The 12,261-nt window shown below is 40.9% G+C and overlaps 1 protein-coding gene across 12 annotated transcripts in view; it reads left to right on the forward strand.

Moving 5' to 3' along the window:
• Nucleotides 1-12,261, forward strand: part of TNRC6A (trinucleotide repeat containing adaptor 6A) — a 98,880-nt gene that overhangs the window by 49,435 nt on the left and 37,184 nt on the right. For 11 of the 12 annotated variants that reach the window (XM_054454160.2, XM_054454161.2, XM_054454162.2 and 8 more), the window contains one exon: nt 461-910. The exons of the other annotated variant lie outside the window; for it this stretch is intronic. In XM_054454160.2, coding sequence (XP_054310135.2) covers nt 461-910 — 450 coding nt within the window. The remainder of the gene's footprint in view (nt 1-460; nt 911-12,261) is intronic. 12 annotated transcript variants of the gene reach the window in all.

The raw sequence follows: 12,261 nt of genomic DNA on the forward strand, positions 1-12,261 counted from the left end.
TGTTGTCTTCCAAAGATGAAAAATAGAGACCAAACACATTAACAATGAGGCAGAATAAGAACAGTTGCCAAGGAATAGAGGATTCTCTTAGGACTACTGAAAATTGATTGGCCACATTTGTTCTTTGAGTCATTGCGAGTTCCCTGGTTTTGTGATGATCCGATGATGATGTCTTTGACCAGAGTATAATGTGGGAAAAGAGATAGTGAACATGAGTTGTTGTCTTGGCCAAAGGTCCCTGGGCCCTTATTGGATAGGTAGTTAGCAGAAGTGAAATTTGACTCTTGGCAGTGACATCTCCTAACAAAATTTGAGCCTGTAAATGAGGATATCCCTGCTCACAGAAAGCTTCTGTTTTTTTAGGATTATTTTTCTTAGTGCCTTTGAATTTAGATGGCTTACTTTGGAGGTACACTTTACTGGCTAATCTTTTCCACCCCTTTTCTTTTGTTGGGATTAGTGCCAGAACAGATAAAGCCCAGTGTAAGCCAGCCTCAGCCTGCCAACTCTAATAACGGCACTTCCACAGCAACCAGCACTAATAATAATGCCAAGCGAGCTACAGCCAACAATCAGCAGCCACAGCAGCAGCCGCAACAGCAGCAGCCGCAGCAGCCGCAGCAGCCGCAGCAGCAGCAGCAGCAGCCACAGCCACAGCCGCAGCAGCAGCAGCAGCAGCAGCAGCCACAGCAGCAGCCACAGGCCTTGCCTCGGTATCCTCGTGAAGTACCTCCACGATTTCGCCACCAGGAACACAAACAGCTTCTAAAGAGGGGTCAGCATTTTCCTGTTATAGCAGCAAACCTTGGATCTGCTGTTAAAGTGTTAAACAGCCAGTCAGAAAGCAGTGCTTTAACAAATCAACAGCCACAAAATAACGGAGAGGTGCAGAACAGCAAAAACCAGTCAGGTGAGAGAAGGCATTTCTTACGAGACTCACACCTTATCATCATTAGCTGTATAGCAAGTTGATAAATTCGTAGCTTTTTGGTGATGTATTTGTATTCATCAGTATCTGGGCTTTAATATAAGAGTTCTTTATAGGGAGTTATGAATGGGGAATCTTAGAATATTTCCTGTAAGTTACCTACTTTAAAATGATTATTTTAATTACTGATTCTCCCTTCGGTTCAGCCCATTTTAATAAGGAGCTTATAGCTAAAGTTGACTATAAGACTATAGCTAAAATTGAGCACCCTTCCCCCCAGGCCATGTGCTGAGCAATTATACATATTATTGCATTTAATCTTCAACAACGTTGTGAGACTGAGTTCTTACCTCCACTTTGAATAGAGGCAGCTGACACAGCAAGACATTAAATAACGTCCCCAAGCTCATTCAGTTACCACATGCCATAAAAAGACTGGCACTCATGGAAATTATATTCAAACAGAGGAAATGCATTCAGTTATTTGCCTCAGAGTGGCTTCTCTGAGCTTGATAGTGATCATGAGGCAGAAAATAAATCTAGTATGTGATTACAGGTTTTCTCAAAGCCCAGTTTGTTTCAACATGTTCTGGAAAGTTTTGATGGTCTGTTAGTCTGTCCATCCATTCATTTATCCAACTATTTTAAAGCTTTACCACAAGCCAGGTAGAGAATTAGGTGCTAGGGTTGAGGGGGAATCAAGGTGCCCATACAAGAACACACTTCTAGAGGCAGTATAGCATACTGATAAGGAAGTCTCTAGAATCAGATAGACTGGGGCCTTACATCCCGGTGCCCGCATATCCCAGTGTGTGTGACCTTGGGCAGGTTACTTAATTGCTCCATGTGCCTGAGCAGTCTTTCCTAACTGTGCCAGGTAGTTACTCACTTTCTACACCTGTGCTCTCTTTTATATACCAAGAACTACTCTGTACATTGTAATATATTATGGTATTTCACAGTGAATAAGTAGCAGATCCTGGACTCACATCAAGATCTGTCTGATTCCAAAGCTATGCTTGTAACCACCATGCTGTGCTTTGGCAACATACAGGATGTGATTGGTAATGAGGAAGAGGACACAAACGTGAGTTTTCTAGCATAGGCACATTGTTATTGGAAAGGATACAAATTTAAGTCATTGTCCTGAGCTAATATTTACTCCCTAATTTCCCAGCACCTTATTACCTGTATGAGCTTGGCCACATAACACATCTGACATTGCTAATCTGTAAAACAGTAGTACCCAGCCCTATAAGGTTGCTGTGTTGACTTAATTACATGACATGTTATTAAAGGAACTAGCTTAATGCGTGATATCTAGGTGCCAAATAAATTATCTTCCTAATAACTCTTATAGAAGGACCTGTACTTTTCAAGAAGAGTTTGGTTAATACTAGATCTAATGCCAAGTAGTAGACAATTAGTCATTTGAAGTTCATCTGGGAAGTCAGATTGGAAGCAAATGTACTGGTCATCAGCATAATGAAAAATGCAGTTAAAAACTTTGGGAGAGGTTAGTTATACAACAAATGATGGAGTACCTGCTGTGAGCTAAGCAAGGTGGAATGGTACTGAACAAAACAGTGAAGTGGGATAGTATATTTAGAAAATATGTCAAATATGCCTTTTCACTTGGGGAAATGAAAGGAACCTGTTTTTGGAATGGAGACAACAGGAGTGTAAGAATCTTGCTTCTCAAAAATAACTATGAGTCAAAAATATCAGAAGTGTTACAGGTGTGAGTTCAGATGAGAAGAAGGCCTCAGGTGTGGGCATAGGAAGAAGCCTTCAAAAAAAGTCTGAGAAGGAAAAACATCGTGCCTATTTCTAAAAGAATTTTACCAGGGTGGACTGCATTGATGTGGAGGCTAAGGTGGAAGTGAGGAGGGTGCAACAATCTGACTGAAGCCTGGATTCAATCTCAAAAAACAACTAGAAAATGCAGATGATGAAGCCAAGGCATTCCAAAGAAGAGCAAGATTTGTAGTTTTGTCTCTTATAAAATTTATGAATCCCCACTTAACAGCATATTTTATGTATTTACATTAAAACATCTTTCTAGGTGTTACTAGGATTGGTAATAGAAACTTTAGCTTGCAAAATAGACCAGGAGAGTCAGTGAAGGCCTCTTATGAGTTAGGTATATCCAGCTTCTACCAAGTTATTAATATTAATAACGATACAGTGGCTAATCCTTATGGGGTGCTTACTGTGCCCACACACTACTAACTCATTTAATACTTCTTTTACAGAGTAGATAGTATCATGTTCATTTTACGGATTAGGAAGTAGCCTAGAGGCCAGTGAAGAACAAGGTACTAGATAGTATAAACAGCGGGCACAGTAGCCCAGAAACACAAACATTCTTTGTTGTGAACTACATGTAGTTCAGAATTGGGGGAACATAATGTTGGCTTGGTTTTTTGTTTTGTTTTGTTTTGTTCGATCTATTTGTATTTGGCTTTTTTACATTCTCATTTTTAATTTTTTTAGAATCCTGTGCTAGTCAAACTAGACAACTCTGCAGACCAGCCCTGGGCTGCCAGTTTGGGGCTGTGCCTCAGACACTTATTGATGGTTTAAGTTGAGACTTGAGACCTCTTTTTTGCAGTTGACCACTTAGACCCCAAAGGGGTGAAATAACTCTTTAATATGGGGGCCCACAAACCATGTAATGAAAGTGAAGGCTTTGGGGGGACCACTAGGCTCAACAGGAGCAATATTGTTCTTATAGGCCAAAGTGTTCTATCCTATTTTTTATCCACCTGACATGATCCATACAGAAAAGTTAAGAAGACTAACATAGTGAACACTCGTGTACCCTCCACCCAAAACTAGTGGTGGTGAACATTCTCCCATCCTGACTTGACACCTCTCTCTCTCTCATATATGCGTGTGCACATTATTGTCGAGCCATTTAAGAGTAAGCATGCAGACATTATGACACTTCAACTTTAATCCTTCCACAGGTGATTATCCTAAGAAGAAGCATAGTCTCCTATACAACCACAATACCATTATCACCCCTAAGTAAAAGAACAACAACAGTATCTTCTAATAGTTTATATCCACATTTTTGCTAGTTGTCCCAAGAATTTATTCCTTGCTTGTTCACAGTATGTTAGCGTTTATATAAAATATAAAGCATGTAGAGTTTTTCCTGCCATATTAGTAATGTATTTCTTAAGGTGTATGGGTATATTTTATATTACTCTTTTATGGTTTTCTGTGTTTGAAATAGTTATTTTTTTTAAAGAAAAGGACATTTGAAGCATAATGGTGAATGACCAATAATTGGGATGTTTTAACCAAAAGTGTTAACATTAAAGTTTCTGGAGATATTTAAAGATTAAAATGCTGTCCATCCCCATCCATCTGTGCTCTTGCATTGGGCTTTTAACACGGTGTACATCCTTGCTGTCTTGCAACTTCTACTACTTGCTTGCAACTTGCACCTTCCCGTTGGGCGATGAACAAACTCAGATCTTCTCTATCCTTAAAAAAAATTTTGTTAAGCCTCCATATTCTTTTTTTTTTTTTTTTTTTTGGGAGGAAACAGGGTCTCGCTTTGTCACCCAGGCTGGAGTGCAGTGGCATGAATACAGCTCACTACAGCCTCAGCCTCCCAGCTCAAGTAATCCTCCCACCTCAGTGAGTCTTCCTGAGTAGCTGGGACTACAGGCATTCGCCACCACGCCTGGCTAATATTTGTGTGTTTTGTAGAGATGGGGTTTTGCCATGTTGCCCAGGCCAGTCTTGAACTCCTGAGCTCAAGCTATCTGCCTGCCTTGGCCTCCCAAATTGCTGGGATTACAGGTGTGAGCCACCACACCTGGCAAAATCCCCATACTCTTTTGAGGCTATTACAGAATTTCTCCCTCCCCCCTTTCAGTGTTATTGAAGGAATAGTCTGTACTTGCAGTCTTTAATATATTACATCAGTCTCTCATAATCTGGCTTCTGCTCCCTTGACTAAAATAACTCTATTGCTGAAGTCACTGATCTTCTGAATGTCAAATGCAAACCTTTTTGTTCCCTCCCGAGGCTTTGTTTCAGATCTCCCCACATTTTAGGTCCTCTTCTGGAAGTCTTCAGCTGACGTTGGGCCCCTCAGAACTCAGTATGTCCAAACTTGAACTTTTTGTGTTGCCCCGTACCACTTCCTCTTCCTGCGTTCCTTTGCTCAAATAGTTGCTGACTCCATTCATCCAGTCACCCATCTAGAAACCTTGAAATCGTGCTTTACTCTTCTCTCTCCTGTATGTCTCACAGGCCAGTGGGTTACTGTACTCTGCTGATTTTAACTCTTTTTTTTTTTTTTTGAGACGGAGTCTCGCTGTTGCCCAGGCTGGAGTGCAGTGGCATGATCTCGGCTCACTGCAAGCTCTGCTTCCCGGGTTCACACCATTCTCCTGCCTCAGCCTCCCGAGTAGCTGGGACTACAGGCGCCCGCCAACACGCTCGGCTAATTTTTTGTATTTTTAGTTGAGATGGGGTTTCACCGTGTTAGCCAGGATGGTCTCCATCTCCTGACCTTGTGATCCGCCCGCCTCGGCCTCCCAAAGTGCTGGGATTACAGGCGTGAGCCACCGTGCCCAGCAAATTTTAACTCTTAAATACCTCCCACTTTTCCTATCTCCCCTTGATACTGCCACCAGTTGCCCTGGTTGAGGTGTTCACCATCTGGTCTAGAGCAACATCCCCAAGGATGTCTTTTATATCCATCTCCCTACCACTTTCACCCCATCTCTCAAACCGGAAGCCAGTCATGATTCATGCATTGCATTTGGTTGTGATATTGCATTTGTCTTCTTTATTCTTTGGGCCTATTTTAGTCCAGCTTTATTGGGAGGTACCCACACCCATTCATTTACATATCGTCTGTGGGCTGCTTTCAAGCTACAATGGCAGAGTTAAATAGTTTTCACAAACCATCTGGCTTGCAAGGCCTAAAATATTTAACTGGACCTGTATAGAACAAGTTTGCCAACCCCTGAACCAAAGGCAAGAATACCCAGATGAGACATTTTGAATTTTGTACGTGAGAGTGATTTGAGGCCGGGCGTGGTGGCTCATGCCTGTAATCCCAGTACTTTGGGAGGCTGAGGTGGGCGGATCATGAGGTCAGGAGATGAGACCATCCTGGCTAACAGGGTGAAACCCCGTCTCTGCTAAAAGTACAAAAACAAAATTAGCCAGGCGTGGTGGCGGGCGCCTGTAGTCCCAGCTACTCGGGAAGCTGAGGCAGGGAACCCGGGAGGCAGAGCTTACAGTGACCCGAGATCACACCACTGCACTCCAGCCTGGGCGACAGAGCGAGACTCCGTCTGACAAAAAAAAAGAGTGATTTGAAACTGTATATCTCAGGTTCTCTCATATTCCCAATGGTACCATCTCTCTCATACTCCTTGGAAACATTGTAAAATGTAAATGTTATTTACTTTTGAAGCTCTTCCCTTTCTGGCAAAATTGAAAGTCTTTAAGGCAGAAAATAAATATTTAACTGTTTTGTTTGTTAGATGCTATATATTTAGAAGAAAAATATTTGAAGGTCCATGGATCTAAATTCTTCCTGAATAAGTGATGCAGTTTCTTTTCTTTTTTCTTTCTTTTTTTTTTTTTGTAACAGTCTCGCTGTGTCGCCCAGGCTGGAGTGTAGTGGTGCGATCTCGGCTCACTGCAACCTCCGCCTCCTGGGTTCAAGCAATTCTCGTGCATCAGCCTCCTGAGTAGCTGAGATTACAAGCGTCCACCACCATGCCCAGCTAACTTTTGTATTTTTAGTAGAGATGGGGTTTCACTATGTTGGCCAGGCTGGTCTCGAACTCCTGACCTCAGGTGATCTGCCCGCCTCAGCCTCCCAAAATGCTGGGATTACAGGCATGAGCCACTGCGCCCAGCCGATGCTGTTTTTTTATGTCGCTAGAATTATCACCAGTCTTCATTCAGCCCCCACATAACCTCTTTGATCTTTTTTGGATAGATGTTCTATTATGTACAATTTTTTTTTTTTTTTTTGAGTGTGGTACTGTAGGTGATCACACTTCTATGGGCATTTTGTATGAAAGTAGGATGTTAATGATGCTTTGGATTTCAAATATTTCTAAATAACGCACAACCTTCCAAATCTTAAGTTTGCCTACAGCATTGCAGCATATAAACATTTTGCATTACACTCAGTAAAACTCAGCCGCTCCCTTTCTTCCTACTAGCACAGAGATTTACTGTTTCTCATTATTTCCTGGAAAGCTGAGTGATAATACTCTACTTAATGATGTTCCTCTATGTTTATCTTCCAGATCATTTACAACACTGGGTCTTGTATGTCTATAAGTGAAATAAATTATTTGACTTCTTCCAAATCTGAAATAATCTCTGACTCTGAAACATATAAGTTATGATACCTGAGGAGTCCTGTTCTTTTCATCCTTTCAGTTTTAATAGCGTCTTTTCCCATCCCCTGCAACACATTTTGTTTTTGTTGTTGTTTTGAGATGGAGTTTTGCTCTTACATAATGCCCAGGCTGGAGTGCAGTGGTGCGATCTTGACTCATTGCAACCTCCACCTCCTGGGTTCAAGTGATTCTCCTTCCTCAGCCTCCTGAGTAGCTGGGATTATCGGGGCCTGCCGCCACACCCGGTTAATTTTTGTATTTTTAGTAGAGATGGTGTTTCACCCTGTTGGCCAGGCTGGCCCCAGGCTCTTGACCTCAGTTGATCCTCCTGCCTCGGCCTCTCAAAGTGCTGAGATTATAGGAGTGAGCCACTGTGCCCAGCCAACACCTTTTATTGATTTTTATTTGTTTATTTATTCATTTTGAGAGAGGCTCTAGCTCTGTCTCCTAGGCTGCGTGCAGTGGCACAGTCACAACTCACTACAGCCTCAACCTCCCAGGCTCAAGTGATCCTTCTGCCTCAGCCTCTCAAGGAGCTGGGACCCCAGGTGTATGCTACCACGCCCAGCTGATTTTTTTATTTTTTGTAGAGATGGGGTGTTGCAGGGTTGCCCAGGATGGTCTCACTCCTGGACCCAAACGATATTCCCGCCTCGGCCTCCCAAAGTGCTGGGATTACAGGCATGAGCTAGAATGCCAAACGAATTTTTTTTCCTAAACTACAACCTCTTTTACAACCCAGAATGCCTTGTAACTCACCATTGGTAACCCAATTTTTAAAATAATCTTTAGGTTTTGATCAAGTGGCTTCTAGATTGAAAATGGGATTTTAGTTAATAATATTTTAAAAAACAAACTTAGCCACCAAACCGGGTCATGACCAGAATCTGAGAACATTTTTCACTAACATTAAAGGTGATAGAACTCATTTGCAGAATATATTCAGGCGTTTGCTTTTTTGCTTTGCTTTTGATGTATTCTAACATTAACAAGTGAAATCTGCCACGTATGGTTTATGTATAAAAATAGTTATTCACTGATAGCTTCATGATTCCATCTTTTAATGTTTTAATCATTTGGGATTATTTTTTATTTATTATCTCATTTTAAAAAGTTTTCAAGTACTGAATATTCCCTTTCCCCACTGATTTAAAATGCTAATCCTTGAAATAGTATCTTTGACATATACTTGGATCTGTTTCTGGGTTACTTTTTCTGTTCAGTCAAAGTGCTCTCTGGCAATGCAGTGCTGTTCAACTATTTCCTGATAGTACAGATTCCCTTCTTCACAACCTCTTTTTGAAATTTTTTAGAGGGTTCCTCTCCCATTTGCTTTACAGAATTTTTAAATCACTTGTAATCATTTTACAGACTCTTGTTAACAATTTCTTATAATTGAATTAAACTTAGAGCATTGTTACACCCTCACATCCAGGAACAAGTTTCTTTACTTTCAAGTGTCTTCTATAGCCAGCAATAAAATATAATCATATATGACTTTAAATATTTTTGCTAGCTTTATTCCTGTTACTTTATGGCTGTTAATGATTAAGATCTTTTCCCATCAACATTTTCTCCTGGATTATTTTTGGCATATAGAAAGGAAATTGTTTTTTCATGTTGATCTTTTTTGCCTCTATTCTATTATTTTTACCTCTCATTTTTGAGTCATATTTTATCAGTTACTACTTCTAACACTGGACCAAATAGTAGTATTGATGACAAGTAATTTTGTGTTTTTCTTGTCATTTTGGGAATGCTTCTGGTGTTTCACTCTTGAATTCTGGATTCATTTCTTTATTTTCCATTTGGGTAGTTTTGTTTTCGATGGCCAATCTTGTTTTCTTACTCCTGCCTTATGAAAGTGGCCACATACACTTACGCATGCAAATAGTGGCAGCAGAAATACGTTTGTAGTAGTCCAGGAAAAGACAGTGACAAGGGCTGGACTGTCTTAGATTTGGAAAAAAAGATGTATGGATTTTGGACTTGATGATGTTTTGGATTTGCTGTGCACAGGGAGGAATAAAAGATAAATTCTAGGTTTTAGGAAACTTACTGAGATGAGGAAAACTTGAAAGAAGCAGTTTTTGCCCCGTTTGGGAGGACAGCAATTTACACTCTGTTGGAGTATAAATCTGGAATCTGAAGATTCTGCTTCAGGTATCTAAGTGGAAATTTTAAGGAAGGAAGTTATATGATTTCTCATTTTGTTCTTTATAAGGGAGACATGGTGGAATGAAAAACATGCTTTGGAGATAGGACTAAAAGATGATAATCATTAGCATGCATTTATCAATGATAATAATGGCCCTTATTTATTAAGCACCTAATATGGATCAGATATCGTTCAGAGTCCTTTTTTGTTTTTTTTGTTGTTGTTGTTGTTTTGTTTTTGTTTTTGTTTTTTGAGACAGAGTCTTGCTTTGTTGCCCAGGCTGGAGTGCAGTGGCGCGATCTTGGCTCACTGCAAGCTCTGCTTCCCAGGTTCATGCCATTCTGTCTCAGCCTCCCGAGTAGCTGGGACTATAGGCACCCACCACCACGCCCAGCTAATTTTTTTGTATTTTTTGTAGAAATGGGCTTTCTCCATGTTAGCCAGGATGGTCTCGATCTGCTGACTTCGTGTTCCTCCCGCCTCGGCCCCCTAAAGTGCTGGGATTACAGGCGTGAGCCACCGTGCCTGGCCAGTACAGAGTACTTTTAATAATCTGCACCACAGTTGTGTGAGATTGGTACTAATACTGTTTCGTTTTTGTTGTTGTTTTTGTTTTTTGAGATGGAGTCTCGTTCTGTCGCCAGGCTGGAGTGCAGTGGGCGCCATCTCAGCTCACTGCAACAGCCTCCACCTCCGCAGTTTAAGCAATTCTGCCTCAGCCTCCTGAGTAGCTGGGACTACAGGCGCCCGCCACCATGTCCGGCTCATTTTTTGTATTTTTAGTAGAGACAGGGTTTCACCATGTTGGCCAGAATGGTCTCGAACTCCAGACCTCGTGATCCCCCTGCCTTGGCCTCCCAAAGTGTTGAGAGTTACAGGCATAAGCCACTGCGCCTGGCCTGGTACTAATACTGTTTCTACTTTAGAGATGAAACTAGGCACAGAGATTGAGGATCTTGCCGTGGTCACACAGCTAGTAAATGGTAGAGTGCCTCTTAAACCCAAGCATTCTGGCTGCCCAATCTGTGCTGTTAATCACTACATCAAATTGACCCTAACGAGGCACTTATTTGCAGCCAGCACTGAGCTTAATGCTTTACATATGATGATACAATTAACAAAAGAACCAGGTTAAGAAGTATTGTTTATATTCCGGTTTTGCAGATTTGGTGATACAGAGTCCAGACTTGAATCTTGGTGCTTCTAGAGTCCTATCTACATTCTTAGGCACCTTGCTTTATGAAGGATTCTGATGAATCCTGCCTTTCTCACTTAATTTTCCATAAATTAACCCGTGAACCTCAGTTTTGTCATCTGCAAGTGAAGGTGATACCTATCCTCTAGTGTGGCTCTAAGGATTCAGTGATAAAAGTGTGCACAAAGTTGTCAGACATAGTACTGAATGCCAAACATTTGTTGATGGTGCTGGTGCAGATATTAGCGTGTTGGTTTGCTTACACCCAATGAGACTGACTTATTGTTACCCTTTATTTCATGAGAAATTCTCCTTATGGGCACTGAAAGATGGCAAATCTTCTTTGGCAGCTTTAGGAATCGTTAAAGAAATGATTCTTAAACAGGGAGTGGAAATTAGTCATCTATGGAACTTTAAAGTATATTATTTGATGAATTTATGTCATTTCCGGTCTCTCTCCAGTCACTTTTCCAGACTCTTTGCAGCTCATCATCTTTTGCTTCTTAATGGTTGTGCTTTGAGAGAAAATGATGCAAATTGAATGTGATTTTCCATTTTAGCAAATCACCTTAATAGTGACTTCTTTTTATCTCCTAGGCCTACAACCCCTGAAGGTTGGCTTATTAGGTCTGGGACATTGCCTTGAACATGTATATTTAAAAGCACTACATGTGATTCTGATCGGTACTCTAGTAGAAAACTGCAATATAATGTACCTCCTCAAGACAGTCAAAATGCACGTGGCTTATGCAGGTTAATGCCCCTGAGGAATGTCTACCTACCAGATCCTTAAACCAAGTGAGACTTAAGAATCTGGGAAACTATTCAAAAGCACTAGAACTGCCCTACCTGTGGTAAAATAACTAAATAGTAATACATAGCAGGAAGTCCAAGATTATAGGATTGTATGACTGGTCATTAAACGTCTCCAGTGTCAGCAGTTGATTTTTTGAGATCATAATAATTCTGTGATCTTCAACATATAATTAACCATTACTTTTCTGTTCTTTTATATAAATGCGGTTAGGAAGGTAAATTAAGAAAATTTTATGAGAGGAAGTTGAACTAAAAATACTGTTACTTGGGTGTAATATTTCAGGTTGAATATAGACACTAATGAAATGGAATGTAATGATAAAAGCTTTCAAATTTTTACCATTCTTATAAATTTTTATAAACTTGTTACAATACCCAAAACAGTTGTGTGGAAAAGTTATACTAGAAAACAGAGGGTGGAAAAATATTTCTGATACATTTTATCAAATTTTGGCTATTCACTTCTCCTTACCCATCTTTCCATGTCAGGCTTCTATGCCTGGGTTGTTCCGTTATCCTAATGCATAGCTGCCTCCTAGACCTTCTTGACTCCAAAAATTTTTTTTATTTTGAGACGGAGTCTCGCTCTGTCACCCAGGCTGGAGTGTAGTGGCACTATCTCCGCTCACTGCAAGCTCCGCCTCCCAGGTTCACGCCATTCTCCTGCCTCAGCCTTCCGAGTAGCTGGGACTACAGGCGCCCGCCACCATGCCCGGCTAATTTTTTGTGTTTTTAGTGGAGATGGGGTTTTACCGTGTTAGCCAGG

This window comes from Pongo pygmaeus, chromosome 18 (genome assembly GCF_028885625.2).
Source record: "Pongo pygmaeus isolate AG05252 chromosome 18, NHGRI_mPonPyg2-v2.0_pri, whole genome shotgun sequence".
Lineage (NCBI taxonomy): Eukaryota > Metazoa > Chordata > Mammalia > Primates > Hominidae > Pongo > Pongo pygmaeus.